This window comes from Schistocerca americana, chromosome 2 (genome assembly GCF_021461395.2).
Source record: "Schistocerca americana isolate TAMUIC-IGC-003095 chromosome 2, iqSchAmer2.1, whole genome shotgun sequence".
Lineage (NCBI taxonomy): Eukaryota > Metazoa > Arthropoda > Insecta > Orthoptera > Acrididae > Schistocerca > Schistocerca americana.
In genome coordinates, this window is record NC_060120.1 from 35,805,109 (window position 1) to 35,828,848 (window position 23,740).

At 39.2% G+C, this 23,740-nt stretch overlaps 1 protein-coding gene across 2 annotated transcripts in view; it reads left to right on the top strand.

Moving 5' to 3' along the window:
* Positions 1–23,740, top strand: part of LOC124595507 (casein kinase I) — a 94,369-nt gene that overhangs the window by 43,628 nt on the left and 27,001 nt on the right. For both annotated transcript variants that reach the window (XM_047134271.1, XM_047134270.1), the window contains exon 6: positions 12,410–12,580. In XM_047134271.1, coding sequence (XP_046990227.1) covers positions 12,410–12,580 — 171 coding nt within the window. The remainder of the gene's footprint in view (positions 1–12,409; positions 12,581–23,740) is intronic.

The window sequence follows — 23,740 nt, forward strand, 5'->3', positions numbered from 1 at the left end:
TTTGCATGTGTGTATTTCCAACCCTATTACTGCCTGTAAGTTTCCCTTGTTCATTATAATCTGACAAGCATCTATGAACATCTTACTAAATATTCTAGAACCTAGTCTGTTAAGATGCGATCCATCTTTACCAAGACACTTGTCATTAAGAAATTTGTTTGGGTCAAGGAATATTACACCTAGTTTATTACATTCCTCTTTAATATTGTCATTTATTCTGTGTGTGTATCTTGTCACTTCTGTACACAATGCTACTGATTATAATTCTCGAGGTGTTGTAGACGTATCTGGCAGTTCTTATTAGGTTTCTTGTGTTGTTGTTGATTTCTTCTTCACTGCTGCTTTGTAGACAGTTCGTTCCAACGTGAATAAATACACCTTTGGGATTTCTGTCACATATCTTAGTAGCACTTGTTGCTGATTTTAGGATATTGCTGAAATGTTTTTGTGATGCTTAGTCCTGATTCCAGGGCAAACATCTATTTTTGAGTTTGAAATTAAGATTCATCCACGGAAGAATTAGATAGCTTAGCTCTTTATTTTATTGTGCTGCAACTTTAAAGTTGCACATAGAATATTCATTTTATTAACCTCGTCTTGCGTAATATATGGCTGGGAAAGACAGAATCTGTACCATTACAGTAATTGCCAGTGCTGTTTTGTTTTTATACCAGATCATAGCTTCCATAATCGTGGAAATGTGCAATACAGTCTTTTTCAATAAATGTGCATGGTAAAACATCAACGTAAACAATTTCTCTGAAATACAGTCTTTGTTTGGCGCACACATCAGAGAGTGCTGCACACGGTCAAATACTTTCCACCAAACAGCAAAGTTTGACAGATAGTTTGTGTACAAGCAACTTAACTCATTGGTGCATAACAGAGAGATGAGCAGTTTCTAATGGTCCAAAAATACATTCTGAGCTGCTGCTAACACCTGAAATGTTTTGTAAATATGAGGTCATTACAATTGAAGTTTGTTTCAAAACACTGTGTAAAAAAAAAAGGCATTGCTCAGAATGACACCAAATTTGAACAGAATATTATCAAAGAAGGATTAAGTGTTTTCGAAACAAAAAGATTAACAAAAATTTTCCCAGTAGATGGCGCACTAAGCCTCATAACTTAAGTGTTTAGCTACAAGTAACAGCTGTAGTAGGAGTTGGAGTTGCACATTAAGCAAACCATACTGGGCAATGTGCATGGCCACAAATTTGACGTTAAACAGTTGTGGTGCTGTTGGTTAAGGGTATACAGAACGCCCTATGCTTACAATGTTAAATTGAGCTAAAAGTTAGGAACATTTTCTCATTTGTTATTTGGATGATACTCTTGATTTTTTCACAGAACGCAGAGATATGTTCTGCTTTTGTACTGAATTATTAATTTGGAAAAAATAATGTATAGGTTTTCGATATTTTATTTTTTGTAAATGTTAAAAAAAAGTTATAAATTTTAACAAGTATTTTAAAATTTACATCCATTAATATAAAATAATTCCACATATCTTTTAATTCAGATATATTAGAAGGCCTTAAGGAACAACTACAGAAAATTTCATCTTTCTACTATAAATACGCCCTGAGAAAATGTACCTTATACACAAAAAAACTAAAGTTACGGGAAATTAGCTTCAAAGTTTTTACTTCAGTACAAGCCTGCTCCATAGCTTGTATCATCAGAATCGTCCAACAGCTTCCTCTTGATGGCTCTGCTATGCTGTCTAGCCATCTTTGAATATACTTTTTTGGCATTATCTGAAGACCTGAGCCGTTTCTTGTCCAAACAAAGCATAGCTGCGGCAGTTCGTAGTCCTACACAGAGCCCCAACTTCTGCAGAACTTTGCACTTTGTTATATTGCCCTGAATGAATGATGAAACAGCATCATATACGCCAAAGTGAAGTGTGTTTATACCCACAAACACTGTTTTAGGTAATCTATTCCACATCACATGGTTCACACACTCATTTGGATTTTGAGTCCGGCCATGAAGACATTTCTCTAGTAGACTAATATCTGCGAGGTCTCAGAATATTGGTTTTATTTCATCCATTATGGCTGGTGGCAGGTGATGAGGGTGATTGTATTGTTTCTTAGTTACCTTGCCTCTGTTGTACTTGCACCAACTATCGTCTCCTTTTGGACATAGCCCATGTTGGGGATTCTCATTGTTTGAAGCTGTATGAAAAAACAGAGCTCAGACTGCTCTTCTCATTAATTCTGCTTCTTCTGTATTCTGTCTTATCGCTAGACCATAGCACTTCTGAATATGATCTATTGTAGCATCTGTCAGTCTATTTTTCCCATCTAAAGTTTTTCCATCGCTCAATTTCTTGTCTTTCAAGCTAGCCTTGAGCCGTCGAAGTCTTGATCTCATCCTTCGCTGAACATGGCCAACACACTCCAGTTTGGAAATTTTCACATCGTTACCATAGGGTCTCAGTTCCTCAATTTCTTTGAAAGCCTTTGAGTCACCATCTCCAAGATAATTTATGTACCTAACGTTGTACCATTTTACTGAGCGTTGATAAATACTTCTTACACCAGAAACTTCCATACCACCACTTGACCCATAGTAATTTCCCATGCACTCCTCTTCATGTTTAGTTTTCATTTTCTCCTTGCATCTGCAATGCTTGGAAAGTATTGCCACATCAACTACTTTACCAGTGTCCACACTTGTAGCTGTTACTACACCATTCAGAGATGTGTGGCCTCTCTTCTGCCAGCTTCCATCAAAAGCTATGGACAAGTCTCTGCTATTATTAGTTTCAATAACTGCTTCCTCAACAGCATCTTTCATGTTTTCCTGTGCCACATCTTCTACAGCAGAGCCTATTGCAATTATGTGTTTGTTAAATTTTGAAGGTGGAGGAGGAAGGTTCATCACACAACACAACATAGCAGCTGCAGCCCTACCCTTTCCTATACACCGTAATCCATAAACCAGTCTAATGTTTATATCATATAGTTTACCTGTATCTGCAGTAACATGTGAGGAATTGAAGAAAGTAACACTGTATTTGCAATAACTGCACATCAACTCTAATTCACAAGCAAGTCCTACATGTAAGTTTGTTTTCAATGCAACACCACATTTTCCACATTGTTTGCAGCACACATTGTTCTCCAAAACGTCTGATAATAAAGAGACATTAATTACCTCATATTTTGTAGTCCCAGCATTTAGTTTCTTGTATTCTTCTTCAATTCCAGCTAGTTTTCTTCTTGAAGCACTTTCCGGTGTAGGGGCAGCAGCATCACTCAATGTATCACTACCAGTGTTGAGGTTAGTCGCCACTGGGACATCAGATACTGATGAAGATGAATCAGACGAATTTTTAGTGCACTTTACTTTCTTGCGCCAATGTACACGCTTTCTAAATACCTTCAGACTAGGTCTTGGCATGTTGAAGGAAAGAAAACTCAATGACTTCTCCACATACGACTTTCACGACGACGACATGGATGTACTCACAAAGGAAACAATACAAATGGTGCAGAATCTATTGTCAACTGTCTAGCAGTGTAGCCAACAGAAAAGCTAACTCTCTTCTGCTCAATTATATCTCTGGCAAGGCTGCCTATATCAGGTATATTTCGCCTCTCATATACAAGGTGCGGAACATCGTGTGTCAAAATTATTTTGAAAAATTATTTAAAATAGTTCTATTCACTTCATCCAAATATTTTATACATGGTATTAAACGAGAGTGTCTAAATTTTTTGAAAATGCGTTTACCCAAAAATCGATTTTTTTTTTTTTTTTTTTTTTTTTTTTTTTCATCGAAAAACTCATTCCGTATACCCTTAAGTAAACCCTTCAACCACAGCAAGGTTGTACCACATAGGTTGATAAAAATCAGTTTAACTGTCCTGAGACAAAAACCACATAAAAAGCAACAATAAGATCAGTTTTTAAGTTGTCATGAGACTGGTGCAAGACATATTCAATATGATGCAGATCATTTTCCACCACAAGTTGAAATCGAGAAACAATGGGTTCCGCAACAGATTGGAGTGTCTGAGGGGTTACTTTCAGAATGCATCGCATAATGCATACCTTCCATTCTATGTTTGTAATTGAGTACAGAACGCAGTGTCTTACAGATAACCCCACAGCCAAAAGCCACACTTACTAAGATCAGGTGGCCAGTCAGGTGCAGCGCTGCCCTGTACTCCACCCATTGTATCCACTAGAACATGGTTCTGGTTATTGACCCACCTCTTCTACATTAGTTTACCAAGGGCTGTGACATAATTTTTAGAATAGAGTGAAAATCTAGGGATCAGGGGATAAGTTTAATATCAGTTGAACTCCAGTATCATTTAGTAATTGACTTCACCTGATGATGTAACTAATATTATGAAACCGGTTGCACTTTTAAAATAAAGAAACCAACAGAAAAATCCTTCTATCGGAGAGCAAAAAATGTGAATATACTCCTCTGTATTAAGACTCTGACTGATAAGTGGGGTACCAGCTGCCTCCTTGTACCTTGCTCAGCAATTTCAAAAATTTTTGTAGAAGTATTGGCACGAGAACATATTCACACTCTTTTTAAACTTCAGCTCACTTCTCACTCTCACAAGCTACCCTGACTGTAGTTCACTCATGTCCATTAGTCTCATTCCGCTCCACTCCAAATTACACATTCTCACTCTCATTCGGCCCAAGTCATTGTAATTATCCCTTTGTGGCTCTCCAACTGTCATTGTCCCCCGTCTCACAGCCGCAGTTGCATTCATTCTGTCCTCCTGCTACTGTCTCCTCTGAGTGTCACTCTCTCCCTCTTGTTCTTTCTTGCTGCCAATATCTCAGTCATTCTTTCCTACAATTGCGCTCTCTCTCTCTCTCTCTCTCTCTCTCTCTCTCTCTCTTTCCCCCTCCCTCCCCCCCCCCCCCCCTCTCCCCCTGCCTCCCTCATTGTCATTGTCAGAGACTGTGTGTGTCATTATCGCTGGCTCTCACCCATTTCCACTTTCTCCTTCTCTTTATTCTTCTTCACTCTTTTCCTAGCACTGTTCCCTTATTGTCTACTACGTTGCACTGCCACCATGTTCCTAGCTTCCTCTCATACTGCTGTGGTCTCCTTTGCTCTTTCTGTACCACAACCTCTGTTTACTATCTTCCATTATTTATTACGTCTCCATCCCTTTCCCACTACTACTGTATCCTTCTCCCTCAGCATAAACAAGTGCAAATATGGTCGCATGTCAAGGTGCTGAGGAAGATATAATGAGGCAGCTGATACCCCGATTTCAGTCAGTCTTTGAGCAAAGAGGAGCATATTCGCCTTTTTCATGTTCAATAGGAGCATTTTTCTGCTGGTTCCCTACTTTTCTATGCCACAGAAGGGCATGTCAACTCGTACAAAAAGAACTTGATGGGTCAGTAAAATTTTTATAGTTTACTTATGTGAAATTGAAATAACCCAAAATTAATTTTACACCTCGTGTGCACAAAAATTTTTCTTCTGTTTCGGGACTACAGTTTGGAGTTCTCAGAACCCTTCTGTTGATAACAGAGACGTTTTACTTTATGAGCTATGTTTTCGCCTCGCACTGCATTTTACGTGCACAAGTAGGGTAACTTTGGAACTTCTGTATCTTGGCTCTGATAAAGATTCTAGAAAATTTTCATTGTTGTTAGAGATCAGAATTTAAGGAATATATATCGTAAAAATTACAGCCATTTGCTGTGCATAACGGTTTTGCAATCTGCGACTGGGGTTTGGTCTGCTACTGATGGTGAAAATATGGTGAAATATGCCTTTTTTGTTTAGTCAGGAAACCTCCATGAATTTATGCAATTTTTTCATACATTTATTCAATCATTAATTCATGCATTCATAGACACACATGTCAATTTAATCATGGGCTTACTACAGATATACCCACCATAAATCACTCTATTTAATTTTTATGTTCATAATACATGTGTACCAGCGGGATAATTTTGAACCACTGTATCTGGAAAGGGGATAAAGATATCAAGAAAATTTTAAAGGGTATTAAAAATTGGGGTCGTAGGAATACGTCATAAAAATTTCAGCCAGAACCTGTGTTTAGGATTATCAGGCTGGATTTTGGGTTGGGGCTTCCGAGGAACCACCCATGAATTAATGGTGCCTCTGTAAGTCCCATCAAGCCCACCATACATCACATCAAATGCAAAATGAACTAACCAATTTTCTCCATTTGCCTAAGTGGGATGAAATGTGTAACATTCATATTTTGACCTTGTACTGTAAGATAGTGACACAAAGATAATACTACTCTTGGGTATACAAATGGTCCCTAGCCCACAGCTATCCAAATCATTTGATGTGAAGGCCACCCCCCCCCCCCCCCCCCCCCCCCCCGGCCTGCCACGCGCCACCCCTCCCCTCCTGTCATCTGTTGACTTGTGACATGAATGTGACCCCTCTCCGGTTGGTAAGTGACGTGAACACTCTCCCACCCCCTCCCAACCACACACGCACAACATGAATGGTCACTCGCCTTCCTTTGTTGGCTAGCAACCCCCCTCCCCCCATTAACAGGGACATATATAAAACACCTCCCCCCCCCCTCCCCCTTGCACTGACATCCCCCTCCGATTGCCCCTTCCCGCCCATGCTACTTGATGGGATGGCAGGAGACATGACTGGAAAATGTAAAGGGCAGTGAATACATATATATATATATATATATCTGTTAATATTCTTATATATCTAAAAACAAAGATGATGTGACTTACCAAACGAATGCGCTGGCAGGTTGATAGACACACAAACATACACACAAAATTCAAGCTTCCGCAACCAAAGGTTGCTTCATCAGGAAAGAGGGAAAGGTGAAAGGATGTGGGTTTTAAGGGAGAGGGTAAGGAGTCATTCCAATCCCGGGAGCGGAAAGACTTACCTTAGGGGGAAAAAAGGGCAGGTATACACACACACACACACACACACACACACACACACACACACACATCCATCCGCACATACACAGACACAAGCAGACATTTGTAAAGGCAAAGAGTTTGGGCAGAGATGTCAGTTGAGGCGGAAGTACAGAGGCAAAGATGTTGTTGAAAGGCAGGTGAGATATGAGCAGCGGCAACTAGAAATTAGCGGAGGTTGAGGCCTGGCGAATAACGAGAAGAGAGGATATACTGAAGGGCAAGTTCCCATCTCCGGAGTTCTGACAGGTTGGTGTTAGTGGGAAGTATCCAGATAACCCGGATGGTGTAACACTGTGCCAAAATGTGCTGGCTGCGCACCAAGGCATGTTTAGCCACAGGGTGATCCTCATTACCAACAAACACTGTCTGCCTGTGTCCATTCATGCGAATGGACAGTTTGTTGCTGGTCATTCCCACATAGAAAGCTTCGCAGTGTAGACAGGTCAGTTGGTAAATCACGTGGGTGCATTCACATGTGGCTCTGCCTTTGATCGTGTACACCTTCCGGGTTACAGGACTGGAGTAGGTGGTGGTGGGAGGGTGCGTGGGACAGGTTTTACACCGGGGGCGATTACAAGGGTAGGAGCCAGAGGGTAGGGAAGGTGGTTTGGGGATTTCATAGGGATGAACTAAGAGGTTACGTAGGTTAGGTGGATGGCGGAAAGACACTCTTAGTGGAGTGGGGAGGACTTCATGAAGGATGGATCTCATTTCAGGGCAGGATTTGAGGAAGTCGTATCCCTGCTGGAGAGCCACATTCAGAGTCTGGTCCAGTCCCGGAAAGTATCCTGTCACAAGTGGGGCACTTTTAGGGTTCTTCTGTGGGAGGTTCTGGGTTTGAGGGGATGAGGAAGTGACTGGTTATTTGCTTCTGTACCAGGTCGGGAGGGTAGTTGCGGGAGTTGAACAATCTAACTAGTTTGTTGTATGTTGCTCTTGTTGTTGTTGTTGTTGTTGTTGTGGTGGTCTTCAGTCCTGAGACTGGTTTGATGCAGCTCTCCATGCTACCCTATCCTGTGCAAGTTTCTTCATCTCCCAGTACCTACTGCAACCTACATCCTTCTGAATCTGTTTAGTGTATTCATCTCTTGGTCTCCCTCTACGATTTTTACCCTCCATGCTGCCCTCCAATGCTAAATTTGTGATCTCTTGATGCCTCAGAACATGTCCTACCAACCGGTCCCCCCTTCTCGTCAAGTTGTGCCACAAACTCCTCTTCTCCCCAATTCTATTCAATACCTCCTCATTAGTTATGTGATCTACCCATCTAATCTTCAGCATTCTTCTGTAGCACCACATTTCGAAAGCTTCTATTCTCTTCCTGTCCAAACTATTTATCGTCCATGTTTCACTTCCATACATGGTTACACTCCATACAAATACTTTCAGAAACGACTTCCTGACACTTAAATCTGTACTCGATGTTAACAAATTTCTCTTCTTCAGAAACGCTTTCCTTGCCATTGCCAGTCTACATTTTATATCTTCTCTACTTAAACCATCATGAGTTATTTTGCTCCCCAAATAGCAAAACTCCTTTACTACTTAAAGTGTCTCATTTCCTAATCTAATTTCCTCAGCATCACCCGACTTAATTCGACTACATTCCATTATCCTCGTTTTGCTTTTGTTGATGTTCATCTTATATCCTCCTTTCAAGACAATGTCCATTCCGTTCAACTGCTCTTTCAAGTCCTTTGCTGTCTCTGACAGAATTACAATGTCATCGGTGAACCTCAAAGTTTTTATTTCTTCTCCATGGATTTTAATACCTACTCCGAATTTTTCTTTTGTTTCCTTTACTGTTTGCTCAATATACAGATTGAATAACATTGGGGAGAGGCTACAACCCTGTCTCACTCCCTTCCCAACCACTGCTTCCCTTTCATGTCCCTCGACTCTTATAACTGCCATCTGGTTTCTGTACAAATTGTAAATAGCCTTTCGCTCCCTGTATTTTACCCCTGCCACTTTTAGAATTTGGAAGAGAGTATTCCAGTCAACATTGTCAAAAGCTTTCTCTAAGTTGACAAATGCTAGAATTGTAGGTTTGCCTTTCCTTAATCTTTCTTCTAAGTCGTAAGGTCAGTATTGCCTCACGCATTCCAATATTTCTACGGAATCCAAACTGATCTTCCCCGATGTTGGCTTGTACCAGTTTTTCCATTTGTCTGTAAAGAATTCGTGTTAGTATTTTGCAGCTGTGACTTATTAAACTGGTAGTTCGGTAATTTTCACGTCTGTCAACACCTGCTTTCTTTGGAATTGGAATTATTATATTCTTCTTGAAGTCTGAGGGAATTTCACCAGTCTCATACATCTTGTTTACCAGATGGTAGAGTTTTGTCAGGACTGGCTCTCCCAAGGCTGTCAGTAGTTCTAATGGAATGTTGTCTACTCCCGGGGCCTTGTTTCGGCTCAGGTCTTTCAGTGCTCTGTCAAACTCTTCACACAGTATCGTAACTCCCATTTCATCTTCATCTACATTCTCTTCCATTTTTATAATATTGTCCTCAAGTACATCACCCTTGTATAGACCCTCTATATACTCCTTCCATCTTTCTGCTTTCCCTTCTTTGGTTAGAGCTGGGTTTCCATCTGAGCTCTTGATATTCATACAAGTGGTTCTCTTTTCTCCAAAGGTCTCTTTAATTTTCCTGTAGGCAGTATCTATCTTACCCCTAGTGAGATAAGCCTCTACATCCTTACATTTGTCCTCTAGCCATGCCCGCTTGCTCTTATGGAAGGTCATACTAGGAGTGTTGATAGCAGTGACTCATGTAACTTACAACTAACTCTGTTCGTACTGTATGTGCACTCGAAGAAGTCTCAGAGTAAGTGAGATGGTTGTTCAAACTTGTAGAGTTTAGTGAGATGGTTCTTGGAAATGGTAGAATTTGACGAAGTGTAATGACCAGTGTCTATATCTTTCTAGTTCTGCAACTATAGCTAGTTGACAACACTGTGTTTAGTGCATCTGCATCTGTGAAAGTGGAAATGGCATACTAAGTTTACAGTATCTGAAATGTAATGTTATGTATATTGGATTCAATTTTTATTGTGTATTAACATGTTTGACACATTAAATGCATTGGTGGCTGCTGGCTAAAGTTGATCGTGACTAGAAAGCCGAAAGTGCGAGTCAGCATTGTTAGATTTCTATCAGTTCATTTACTTCTATCACCCAGCTCACGAGAAGATTTCTTAGAGTACAAGAATAGCAGTTTCTGTGTGACACACCTGCATTTTAAATTATTAACTGTGATTGTACAGTTATTATCTGTGATAATAATGTAATGCTTCAGAATGCATACTGGGATTCAATCATGGGGAATCATTGACTCCAGTTCCAAATGATTACAAGTCACATTGTTGGAAAAGCTTGATTAACTTGTGAAAGTGGTTACCACTTATGAAGTAGCTGCTTTTTTGTGTTTATGATTTATTTTGAGTATTGTATTGGACAAATGGAATGTGCAGTGATGCTACATGCCTTGACATTGTGTAAAATTAAGGTTTTTGCAATTATTAGACATGCTGAATTAAAATTTCTGTGTTTATGTAGGCCCCAAGGAAAATATTGCATCCTCATTACAGTTATTCTTGGTCTATTTTCAAATATGAAAATAATTACAGGAGACTTTCTTAGAGCGCAATATGTATCATTTCATACTTTAACTGATACATTAACATTCACAATGTGTGGGATTCTTTCATTTGGAAATTGATTAACTAGTGTTGCCATGTAGTCCATACCAAAGAATTATAGAATTTACTAAGCAGCCAGACATATAAGAAACTCCATGAGCAGAAACACATCAAACACCTCTTTGATTAGAATACTTAGTGCAAAGAAGAAACCACAGCAACTTGATGATGTCATAGAAACAAGATTTGCTTCTAAACAAATAACATTTGAGTAGAACTACCAAGCAAGGTGGCACAGTGGTTAGTATACTGGACACATTCAGGAGGACAAGGGTTCAAATCCCCATCTAACCATTCACATTTAGGTTTTCTGCAGTTCCCCTAGATTGCATAAGTCAATTAGTGTGTTGGTTCCTTTCAAAGGACACAGCCAATTTCCTTCCCCAACCTTTCCTAATCAGAGCTTGTACTTCATCTCTGGTGACCTCATTTTTGATAGAATGTTGGACTCTGATCTTCCTTCAGTATAACCAATTTTGTTGTTGGGTTTCACTTGGGTCTTGGTGGGCAACAGTACACCAAACTGATAGTGAGAACCTGATCATTAAAAACTATTTGCCAGGATGTGTTTTTTTTCCCCCTCTACAAACTGTATATTTAAAAGGAAGTTCCCTTTCATAGGAATTCGACGTACTATAATTGTGGTAGTCAAAATATTATGAATGTATTGTTTGTTTAAGTTATCCAGTTTGATCCACATATTTGTATGGCCCCTAATTGTTGTTGTAGCTGTATTTTGGTCGTGGACTTCTTAGCCATGGTTGTTGCTAACAATGACACGTCTCTTTAAAATGGAGCCACAGGGGAGGGGGAATGTAAACTATAAGGCAAGGACAGAGGGAAGGTAGGTATGTCCCATAGACATAATTGGAGATAGGGCACAAACACATTTGGACAAGAATTGGTCAGGAAAATTTCTGAAACTGTCCTGACATTTCTGTGAGGGAGGGTGCTTGATTATTACTTTTTCCAAATGCAAATCCAATCATTCTACACTATCTTTCGGACCTTTGTAAGAACAAGGAGTTTACAAGTCCTTATGAAAAGCACTATGTCAAATTTCATGCAGCATAGTCGTCATTTTCCAGGCTGAAGCTGTGTTGATGGGGAAATAGGAAGACGAAAACGTACAGATGTTGACATTAGAGGTTCTGTTTGCTTACAACATGAGCAGGTGCATTATTTAGCTTTAATATTTTACTGCTTGATGGGTCATTTACAGTAATTTTATACATTGCCTGTAATTTGGATGTTCAGTGTCCATTGACACACAGTGGTTCCTATTTCATTAGGCAACACTTGTCATTCTACATCAATGAGGTAAATAAAAAATGAGTCAGTTATTCATCTTGCTGGAAATCTTGGGTGCTACTTCATGTGGTATTACTGAAAGTCCACAAAATTTTAATGCAATACTTGCTGGTGACTTTCAGTGGATGATATTGACCGTTGGGGTTTTCTATTTACTGTCAGCATCATCACCTGAAGGTACCAGAAAACATTGCATGGGAAAACTATCCTATATTACTAAAGAGTTTCTCAGCAGAGTGTGTTACTTTGAGGAATTCTTAAACAGTACACATAGTTAGTATTTAAATGTTTTATAAGTTTTGTTTTGAAGTGCAATTGGATGACATCATTGTAGGAAACAACTTTTCAGTAATGACTTTCTCATTGATTCCATTTTTTTGTTAAAAATGTGTTTGCAACTAATCTCTTTTTTTGTAACAGAAATGTTCTTCTATTTCAGAACAAAGCCGTAGAGACGATTTAGAATCACTGGGGTATGTTCTCATGTACTTCAACAGGGGGTCGCTGCCTTGGCAGGGGCTGAAAGCTGCTAATAAACGACAGAAATATGAGCGAATCAGTGAAAAGAAAATGTCAACTTCCATTGATGAGCTCTGCAAAGGTTATCCAGGTGTGTGCATGTATATATTGGCTTTTACAAAGGTCTGCTTGTGTCTTTGTATGTGCGGATGGATGTGTGTGTGTGTGTGTGTGTGTGTGTGTGTGTGTGTGTGTGTGTGTGTGTGTGCGCGCGCGCGTGAGTGTATACCCCTTATTTCCCCCTAAGGTAAGTCTTTCCGCTCCCGGTATTGGAATGACCCCTTACCCTCTCCCTTAAAACCCACATCCTTTCGTCTTTCCCTCTCCTTCCTTCTTTCCTGATGAGGCAACAGTTTGTTGCGAAAGCTTGAATTTCATGTGTATGTTTGTGTTTGTGTGTCTATCGACCTGCCAGCACTTTCGTTCGGTAAGTCACATCATCTGTGTTTTTAGATATATCTGTGTGTGTGTGTGTGTGTGTGTGTGTGTGTGTGTGTGTGTGTCACATCAGTTAAGTTGTTCTTGATGCATGTTGTGTTTTACAGCTAATAAGTTGATCTTATTGTTTATTGCTCTTAATTCCCAAATAGTCATATCTCAGCATTATGAACTTTTCATAAATACTATAATGGGAATTCTGCATGATGTTTCTTTAATAAGCATAGGTATTTCTGGAACAATATTGAATAGATGATAAATTTATCAACATTTCATAACAGTATTTCCAGTTTGTAACTGTTATTAAAATGTTATGCATAGTTTACTGTTATAGAAGCCTGCTATGTAACATTGCTTGATTTTGAGAATCTCTTCATCATGTGTGGTTTTTTTACTCGAGTTAGTGTATTGTCGTGTATGTACTGAAATTTACTTTCTGGAAAACGTGTGTATGAAATGACTTCAGGGCTTCCATGTTTGATAGGAAACAATGCTTTTGCCATTGTCTTAATCATGATGAAATTTATTCCTTGGTCCAAAGTCTTCAGCAACTTCCAAACATTCATATCCTGTTTAAAGGAAACTGAAACACTTTCAAAGGCTTTACACAGCTCAAGACGGTATTTGAGTAGAGAGTTGTCTATGTGACTTTGACTGCTTCATTCTACTCTTACCTGGACCATCTACTTGTAAATTACTGAAGCTAGAATAACTGGACCAGAGCAGATAGAAATCTGTGTGATGAGCCAATTTCATTTCATTTTATTGATCAAAGTTTCTCAGGCCCTCGCCATTTGATTTTTTTGTGTTTGTGTATCTTCCATGCATTTATTCAGAAAAATATTCCAGAACACTAAAAACTATAGGAGTGAAACTATAAAGAAAGGTTTACCATAGTAGTTGTAGGGATCAGGTTTCTCGTAGTGCAAGTAATTAGATAATTTGTAAAATAAAGAAAAGGCCACAGACACCAAAATGCACGAACGTTTGCCCCTGTTGCTATGGTGAGCCTTGGCGCAGGTATATACAATTGGTTGTTGTACTGTGATGGGCGGGAATAACAGGAAATCATGTAGTGAGCAAGCTTATAGGTACCACTTTTTGCAAAAAAATAACTCCACAGTTGTTCTACTTCCTGTTGGTCATTAATCATCAGTCAGGAGCAACAGTTAAGTATTCAGTGCTCTCCAAAGCAGTTTACTGTGAAATATAAATCAATGCCATGGATACAACAGACATGAAATTGTTAATGGAAGTGCTTCAAGGTGGTTCCTTACAATCCTCTTGGTCGATTAAGTGTTGAGAATTGTTTTTATTTGTGATTCTTCAAAGATGCATGGCTAGAAGTTACTCACTGCTAAATGAAGAGATGCGTTTGTGCTACATACTCCTATCGTCAGTAAAAGAATACCTCAGGAATAATTTGTATAAAAAAAAGAAGAAAGAAAGAAAGAAAAACCCTGGTAAATGAGAGTAAAAGCTCTGAACATCTTACTTCAGTCTGTAAATTGTGCTGAAGTTGGTAATCATTAAATTACAGAATCTAATTCAAAGAAATTTGGGTACTTGTTTCCACTTAAATTTTATACATGTGCACTGCTGTGTTATCTTTTGTTGAGTCCATGTACTCACATGTAAAAGTGATCAAAGGTAAACTGCACTACTGAGTTTTTAATGGAGTGTAGTGCCACAGTTGTTGAAACTTTTGAATTCCTTTTCTGATGTCTCCCTTTATTTTGTATTTATACCAACTGCCAACATTTACTTTGTTTCAAAGTGTGCAGAGTGTGTATGTAGAGTGAGGCAGCTGAGATGGACCACCCAAAATATATCCAGAACTAGTCAATATATCACTAGGTGATTTTTACTAAGCTGTAACGGACATTGTGTTGATTTTTTTTGACATGCGAAAGTAATTTTTAAATTTTTAAAAATTATAGGTATACTGAATTATGGTTCCATCTTTATTTTTTAAATAGTACTATCCAGTTCTGTGTTCCTTTCCCTGTGGCATTGGAAATAATCTTTCAAGAGGACTTTAGTCACACAAGGTGTGGTACTCAATCAAGTAGTAGTAACAAGACATTAGCTCCCCGAATCACTGTTCCACCTCCAGCAAAAGGGGTCCCACAAATGTGTGCTCTAACACAGAAGATGCAAGCAAACTCATAATGCAGGTGTGGTTCACATATTTGTTGTTATGACTGTCATATCAGACGCTCGTAATTGTTGACATTGAGCGCTGATAAACGCTACACACCAGATCCAGACAGACAGTACTGCATGTTGAATTTCATCTGGACATGTCACGTCACAGGCTTATATAAGGGGCGTTCAAAAAGAAACAAGCTGGAGTCTGGAATGCGCAAACCAGTGACAGGAGGATAATATCGTGGTGTGTGTAACGAGGTGGTGGTCTGACCAGAGCATGGAAATTCACAGCCCGTCGCTAGAGAGAACACGTGCACATCACGTGACTATACAGAGCTAGCAGCAGCATGAATCAATCATCCAACACTGCTAGTCGCATTGCATACAGTGACATGGAAGTGTCAATAGGAGAGCAGAGAGGTGTTGTTTGTTTTCTGACAGCGGTAGGAGGAGGAGGAACAGGCATTCATCAACAAATGTCACAAGTGTACGGCAAACACTGCATGTCCCTTGCAAGGGTCAAGGTGTGGCACAAGTGCTTCAGGGAAGGACGGGTGTCGTTAGCCGATGATACGTGGTCCAGAGCACCACACTGCGTTACCGATGTCATCATCCAGTTGGTGGATGCACTCATTACCCAGGACTGGTGAGTGACAATGAATGCCATAGCCGCCGTGGTTAGATTGAGCATCGGAAGTGTTCACACCATGTTGAAGGAACGACTGCACAAGTGCAAAGTGTGTGTCCAATGAGTGAGTGCCCCACAGTCTTCAATCCCACCAGGAAGCTTGTCGAATGGCCTACTGTCTTGCTCATCTGCAACACTATGCTCGAGAGGGAAATGTGTTCCTGGCACGAGTGGCGGCTGGAGATGAGTCATGGTGTCATCACTTTGAACCAGAATCAAAATGCAAAGTCTTGAGTGGAAGCATCCAGGGTCACCACCACCAAAAAAAGCTAAGGCCATTCCCCTGAGTGTAGGAAAGGTTATTCTGACGTTCTTCTTTGATCAAAATGGCCCCCTTCTGATTCAATTCCTGCAGCGCGGGACAACAATGAATGCCCAGTGTTACTCACAAACTTTAACCACCCTTCACCAAGTGATCAAATTAAAATGACCAGGCAATCTCAACTGTCGCGGTTCATTCTACTTCACGACAATGCAAAGCTTCAGACGGCCGACACAGTCGCAGCACTCCTGCAGAAATTCAAATGGGAGGTTCTTGCCCCCCTCCATACAGTCTGGACATCTCTCCCTGTGATTATTGCAATATCGTCACAATAATCGGTGCTGAAACTACACAGTGTTCGAAGACCGATTTACAGAAATTACAATTAAAACTTAACTCATTAAATTAACTGAATACATCGAAAACTTCCGTCTTTTTTCAACAGTTTCTTCTACTACAAGAGTTGAGCCGCATTATTTGTTTAAATGATGAAATTAATATATATAGTTTTGCAAACAATCATTTTGACAAAACTGTTAATTACTTGGGAATTAATTCAGGGCTGGTTGTGCTAACATATTTTCGAATGGAGCCAAATAGATATTTTAAGAATACTAGCATTTCATCCTCTAAAAAAATTACAGTTATTACAGAATTTATATTTGTTTATAAGTCAACAGTAGAATTTACGTTGCAAGACAATTGCATGTTTCACCCTATAATAAAAAATATTAACTAGGAATACTCAAAATGAATTAGAAAATCAATTACATACATAAAGCTAAGCCCAAAATTAGATCTGTTCTTATAATCTTTAAAACTGAGGGTCAACCTTTCTCTATTATGAAAATGCAGATTATATTCACAGCAGATGGCAAAACAAGAGGGGAATTAGAATTATCCCAGCTTGCTTTGTCACAAAGTTAATGTGAAGACTTTTCCTTCTTAAATGAATAGATAAGGCTCAGAATCGTCAATGCTATCATGTTGTAGTTAAATTTCTGTATCTCTTCTTTTCTCACAATTAGGGGATTAAATCAAACAATGGAAACTCCAGGTAGGATTATCAATAATGTAGAAAAAGATAGATTGGTACTTACCATAAAGAAGACACGTCAATTTGCAGACAGGCACGATTAAGACACTCACATGTAGCTTTCGGCCAGTCTTCGTCAGTACGCACACGCACACACGTACACACATACAAACCAAACATTCACACACAGAAGCAAGCACGCATCACACACACGCGGCTGCCAACTCTAGGATCTCGGGCTGGAATACAACATCACATGGGATACAAGCAGGAATCTGGAGGGGTAGTAGTGTACGGGTGGGGGGAGAGACAAACTCTGTCAGGTGGAGTGTGCAGGGACTAGACTCAAACAGGCGCAGTGTCAGGAGGCTGTTGGTAGAGAGGTAGGGAAAAAGGAACAAAAAATTATAGGAGCAAGGAAAGACGGAGGATGCATTGGCAGAGGGCTGCAAATAAACTGGGTGCGAGATGGGGATGGGGAGGACTGGGGAGGGGGGGGGGGGGGTGGAAACTGTGGGGTGGAGGGTATGGGGACAGTATGTTACCATAGGTTGTGACCAGGATAATTACAGGAATGGAGAATGTGCTCTACATGCTGGGTGGGCAGATGGAGTGGGCAGGTTTTGCACTTCCTATTCCAGTCCTGTCACTGGTTTATCCTACTCCCATCAGGGACCGAGCCACCTGTGAAAGCAGCCATTTCATTTACCAATTCTCCTGCAGTCACTGCACAGCTTTTTTTTATTGGTATGACTACCAACCAGCTGTCCACCAGGATGAATGGCCACTGCCAGACTGAATGACAGGTTTATGTAAGAGTTATATCGTGTTCATGACGGTGGTGATAATGACTCGACAGCTTCAAATACTTTCTGCACTAAAATGAATGCAAAAAAAAAAAAACAAAGTAAAATAAAAATAGTGTCTGGACAAAATTCTATGTAAGATAAAACAAGATGATTATTGCAGGTAGCCAAATTGAAATCATCGATTTTGCAATAAATTTACTTATATATTTGATTGCAGTGAGAAAATCAATGGTATAATGGCTTTTATGCACGTAAAAAAGTGTATTCGTACACTGAACACAACACTGGAACTTCAAATTTCTTAAAACATGTATATGAGACTGAAAGAGTAGTAAAATTACTTTAACTACTGAGAGAGTTGTAAAAGTTTTTTGAAGTAACACCAACTCATCAACCTTGTCAGCAAAAAATTTTGCCTTTTGAAGTCTCATGTGGAAATGGATTTCTCAAAACAGCACAGTTCCTTATTGATGTGGGGTCCAAGTACAGTACATCGAGTGCTACAGAACTGCTGTCTCATCGAACAATCATTTCAAGAAATTTAAAGGAAACTACCAGTCATCTAAACGAAGCTCTTTCTTGAGAGGTGAGGAATGTTTTCAAGTATAGTCTGTCGGTAAACTGAAGAGCGGTAGAGTCCCCACTCTGCCTATTCACCTACGTCACAAGGCGCTACTACAGGCTGTTTGACAACATAGTACCAGCCCTACTGTGGTGCGCACTTTAAATCTGTGGCAACACTGTGGACAGACACATTCTGGCTGCATTTATTTTCAGACAAATGCATTGAGACTGTAAGGAATACAAAAGATGATAGCTTTTTCGTAAACAAAACATTATAGAGTAAATGATACCAACATAAGAACAGAAGTCAGGATTCTACTACAAACATTGAACCGAATGCCTGTTCATGTGAATGTATGTGCCCCTATTGCTATTCATAAAAACGAACCCCATATAGTGCAATCAATTTGTAGAATTTAAGGCTTGTTCTTACTTTATGTTTCTACTAAAAGGTAGAAGTTTTCTTTGAAGGGTTGCATTGAAACTTAACAATTCTTGCATCATGAAGAGTGTTTAAAAAGTAACCAGAAATTTATAATTTTGTGTGTTGTATTAGTCATATTTGCACTATTTTGTTGTCACTGTCTTCGTAAACGTGTCTGAAAAGTGTCTGTACAATGTTATACATGTTGGGTATTTACTCATGTGTTTTGGTAGCATCAACTATTATTTGTTTTGTATAAAATTAGATTAGAGAATCTATATTAAATTTTGTTATAAGAATGGACTAAAGTGTATCAAAATTTTAGAAATGTTAAACATTGCTTTTGGTGAATCTGTTATGAGTAAACCAAGGGCATACAAGTGGTATAAATATTTCAAAGCAGGCCTTGAAGGACAGTGGTTTTACAAGCATGGATGAGATTAAAAACGCACGTTAAGAAACCTATAAACTATCCCGAGCAAACAGTTCCTAAAGTGTTTTGGGAATTGGAAAAAATCACTGGTGTAAGTGTATAGTCTGTAATGGGGGGAATATTTTGAAGAGAATAACATTGCTTAGATTAACTAATAAAATTCTTACCAAAAAATGAAAATTAATATGTGAATGCACCTCATATGTCAATCTTTTTACTCCAGAAACAATGTAAATGTTTTGAAGGAAATTTCAACAGTGTTTAGAATAGCTATTGTGCACATGTTTTAAGCAATATGTCTTCGAATCAGGTGAATAGTAACAGAGATAGAGATTTAGAGAGAGGATACATTCAAATGCTGCTGTTCCACAAGCATCAAAGGTTTTACGTTATTGAATCAGTTTCTACTAGCGAAAAGTTAATTAATTTTACCATGAAGTTCTTAAGTTATTATTGATTTTGAACAACTAGTGATAAAGGTATTTATTGCTTTGGACCACATTTAACTGCATTTATCTTGGAAACTATTTAACACTTTTAATACCATGTAGTACATTTCTATCAAAAGAAACTTTATAGTGTATGAGCAGAGTCAGGCTTGAGAGGACACACAGTGTATTTTTTAAGAAATTATTCATTTCCTGATTACATACATTGTATTTTAGAGGTAATCATCGACAGTGTCACTGTCATTATCATCATTGTCACTTTCTAAATCAATAACTATGGCATCTAGTATGTCTTCAATAGAAGCTCAGAAAAGGGCTACATACCTTCTTTCACCAACTGCAGCAACTTCATAAATGATAATTAGATGAAACCATCAGCTGCTGACAGTTGTTGATATACCTTGATGGGGACAGCTGAAAATGTGTGCCCCGACCGGGACTCGAACCCGGGATCTCCTGCTTACATGGCAGACGCTCTATCCATCTCTTATGGGAATCGTCACCTTAGTGTGCACGAGTAATGAGTGGATGGGCAAATATGTATTAGGTACATTACGTATGTAGATTGTGGACAGTTGGGAATGTGTGTCTCACGGGAAGTGTGCAAGGGATAAGTCCCTGCAGCCGTGCTATGCGTCTGTGTCCTCTGTGGCTCATATGGATAGAGCGTCTGCTATGTAAGCAGGAGATCCCGGGTTCGAGTCCCGGTCGGGGCACACATTTTCAGCTGTCCCCATCGAGGTATATCAAAACCACCTGTTGGCAGCTGAGGGTTTCAACTAATTATCATTTATTCTAGAGAAGCTGCACAGTCATCAATGGTATCTGTTCTTTCAAGAACAGTTACTATCTTTATATATGCAGCAGCTTCATCATGCAAATGTTTAGAAGAGTATTTCTTCCGTAGACAAAATTTTCGAGGTTTGCCCAAGCCATTTCAATTGGATTTAAGTCACAGTTGTATGGTGGAAGTCATAGCACAGTGTGGCCATGAGATTCAATTATTTTATTAATTTCAAATACTTTGTCTTCCGGCTTTCATTGTTTAATTAAATCAAATAATTTTTTCTTTCTCATTGACAAATCAGCTTCCACCTTCTTTTTTAATAACCACTCTGTGGTACACACACCATCAGATTATTTGACTTGTTGCTCTAACGAAGTAGGCGAGTGTCAGCAATATGTCTCGTGGTCTTATCGTATCGTGTTTATCTTCTGCCATTAGGTCAGACGATAGAAATGCCACTTGCACGCTTAGAGTAGCAGATTGACGGTGACCAACTTTAAGCAGAACTTGATTAATTTTCACACACATTTATTAAAATGATGATAATCATAGACATTACGTAACTTGATTCTGGATCTGTTTACAATTGAAAATCTGAAGTTCCTTTGGTCTTGGTACGTTAATCTTATTCTCACATATCTCTGATACTTGACAAAGTGTCTATACATTTCTCTTCATGGCTATGTACAGGAATATGATAATCTTATTAGCCGCAGACTGAAACTTGACTACAGACTAATGCAGACTAAGGCAGACTAACTAATTGGAGGTCTGTACACTCGTTATAATACCTCGAGCGTTCAGGTATCACTGCGCGAGTGTGATCCGCGAGGAGAAAAGGTTCTACGTTAGCAGCAATCTCACTTGATGTGTGACATATTAATACGCGGATCGGCGGAAGCAGAATTTGGTCCATCTCTAAGACAGTGCCATCTCGTAGTGCAGAGACGGATGAGCGCTGCACCTGCGCTGTTGTGCTTAGCGGGGCGCGCTCTAGTAGGAAAGTTGTGTACGCGCTGACTACGCGGAACTATGTACACAACACACTCAATCATTTCCCTATTATTCAAGCACCTAGTTGGAGCTTTGTTACGCTCCTTGTTGTGATATGAAGCGTTGTCCGTAGCAAAAACACTGTTCAGATTCGGAATTTAGTCGCTATCCAATTTGAAAAATTTTCATAGTTCCTTTGCCCATGGTAGTCTCCTGTTGCACACCCCACTTTATAAATCAGCTGTGTGTTGAACACATCTTTTGATCCAATATTGACCACTATAATCCTATTGCTTCCGCTAACACTGTCCATAATGACATCTACCGTATTTACTCGAATCTAAGCCACACTCGAATGTAAGCCGCACCTGAAAAATGAGACTCGAAATCAAGGAAAAAAAATTTTCCCGAATCTAAGCCGCACCTGAAATTTGAGATTCGAAATTCAAGGGGAGAGAAAAGTTTTAGGCCGCACGTCCAAATCGAAACAAAATTGGTCCATTATAATATGAGCCACAATTTAGGTCGAATGAATGACGATTCAACTACAGTAGTTTGGTTCGAGGCGTAAGCTTAGCAGTTAAGCTTTACCAAGTAGCCATTGCTGTGCGTCAGGCGCTCTGTCCGTATTTATACGGGTACCCTTCCTTTTTCACTTGCTTCGTCTGGGTTGAATTGATTGCTTATTTTTCTTTGATCTGATAAGTGCCGTTACTTTGTTATAGGTGTTTCGTCACTCTAAGCTGAAAATGCTTTATTGTACTGTGTCACGCATTGTTTGTCGCATTCTGATAATGAGTGTTTACGACCTGTCGCCGCTTGCGGCATGGCTTGCTTTTGTACGCACTACTGCCGCTTCCAATTGAAAAATAAATAAATAAATAAAATTGTCTCATAAGCGAAACAATGGCAAGAGACTGCAATTTGTTGTTACTTACACTGCTGCTTTCTTTGATAATGATCAACAAGAACCAAATAATAGACTGCGTGTGATAGAAGATGTTGTGAAGGAGAGTTTAGCGAAAATTTTTCTCCGTTTGAATATCTTTGCAGATGCCTCTTTAGTACATTACCTTCTGCACAGAAATTAGAGTCATCTTAGATTTAAAAATCTAGTCAATTGTCGTGCATCATTTCTGACTGTATCTCTAATCGGCGTAAGAATAATACTAATATAAACATGGCATGATATGTACATTCTTCCGCGATTGCTGTTGTCTCACTCTAGTTTCGTAGTTTATTAGGCAGACAGGATTTAAATGAAGTAGCACCAAACACAAAAGAATACATGGCAAAATGTTTATATTCGTATTATTCTTATGATGAAGAGAATACTGCATGTGATTCACAACTCATAAAAGTTCCTATTAGCAACCATATCTTGTCACAGGTAGGAAAAAATTCAGAACGTAGAGTTAGCCATATTGACAAACATCCCAAACAGTCTTGCCAGTCGGATTTTCGTAGTACATTGAAAGGCTGCTACATTCGAAGATGAACAATACGGAATTTGTATTTACTTTGTTGGATAATGTATGAAAATGCAGTGGTTGAAACTCGGGGCGTGGAAAAAAGCTCGTCTTCCACCTTTTTTCTTTTTTTAAGTTATTTATTGGCGCAGAGGTTTTGGCGCCAGTATTTATCTTTGTGCCTGCAAAGCATGCCTGTGTAGCGCTACATATATTCGACGGCAAAAGTTACTTGTGGCGGCACCTACCAACATTTTACAGAACTTCTGCTTACTTTGCACTCGATTCTAAGCAGCAGGCAGTTTTTTTGATTACAAAAACCGGAAAAAAAGTGCGGCTTAGATTCGAGTAAATACAGTATGCCAGGGCCCTGTCAATATTTTCTGTAAGTAATGTTGTCTGCCCAACTTTCAGCATTGTAAAAGAATTTTCTGCGTAGCTCCGTTAATTTCCTCACTTGGATCAGGTGCGTACATGGCCAGTCAATTATATCTGTTCTCTCTACCAGAATCTTTCGTTTACTTACAGATCTTTTGCGGGTAAATGCCGTTTCATGCAGTATCTGGTGTAAAACGTCTTTCTGCCAAGCAAAATATATTTTCTGTTTCACGGCAGTAAGTAATTTCCATACTGTCGGCACTATGTTTTGGTTTATGTAAAAGTCCTCCATCATTTGTCAAATGATTGATTTTGTGAAACTGTCTGTAACAATGGGTTTCCATCCAAAATTATTAGTTTTCCTTTGTGG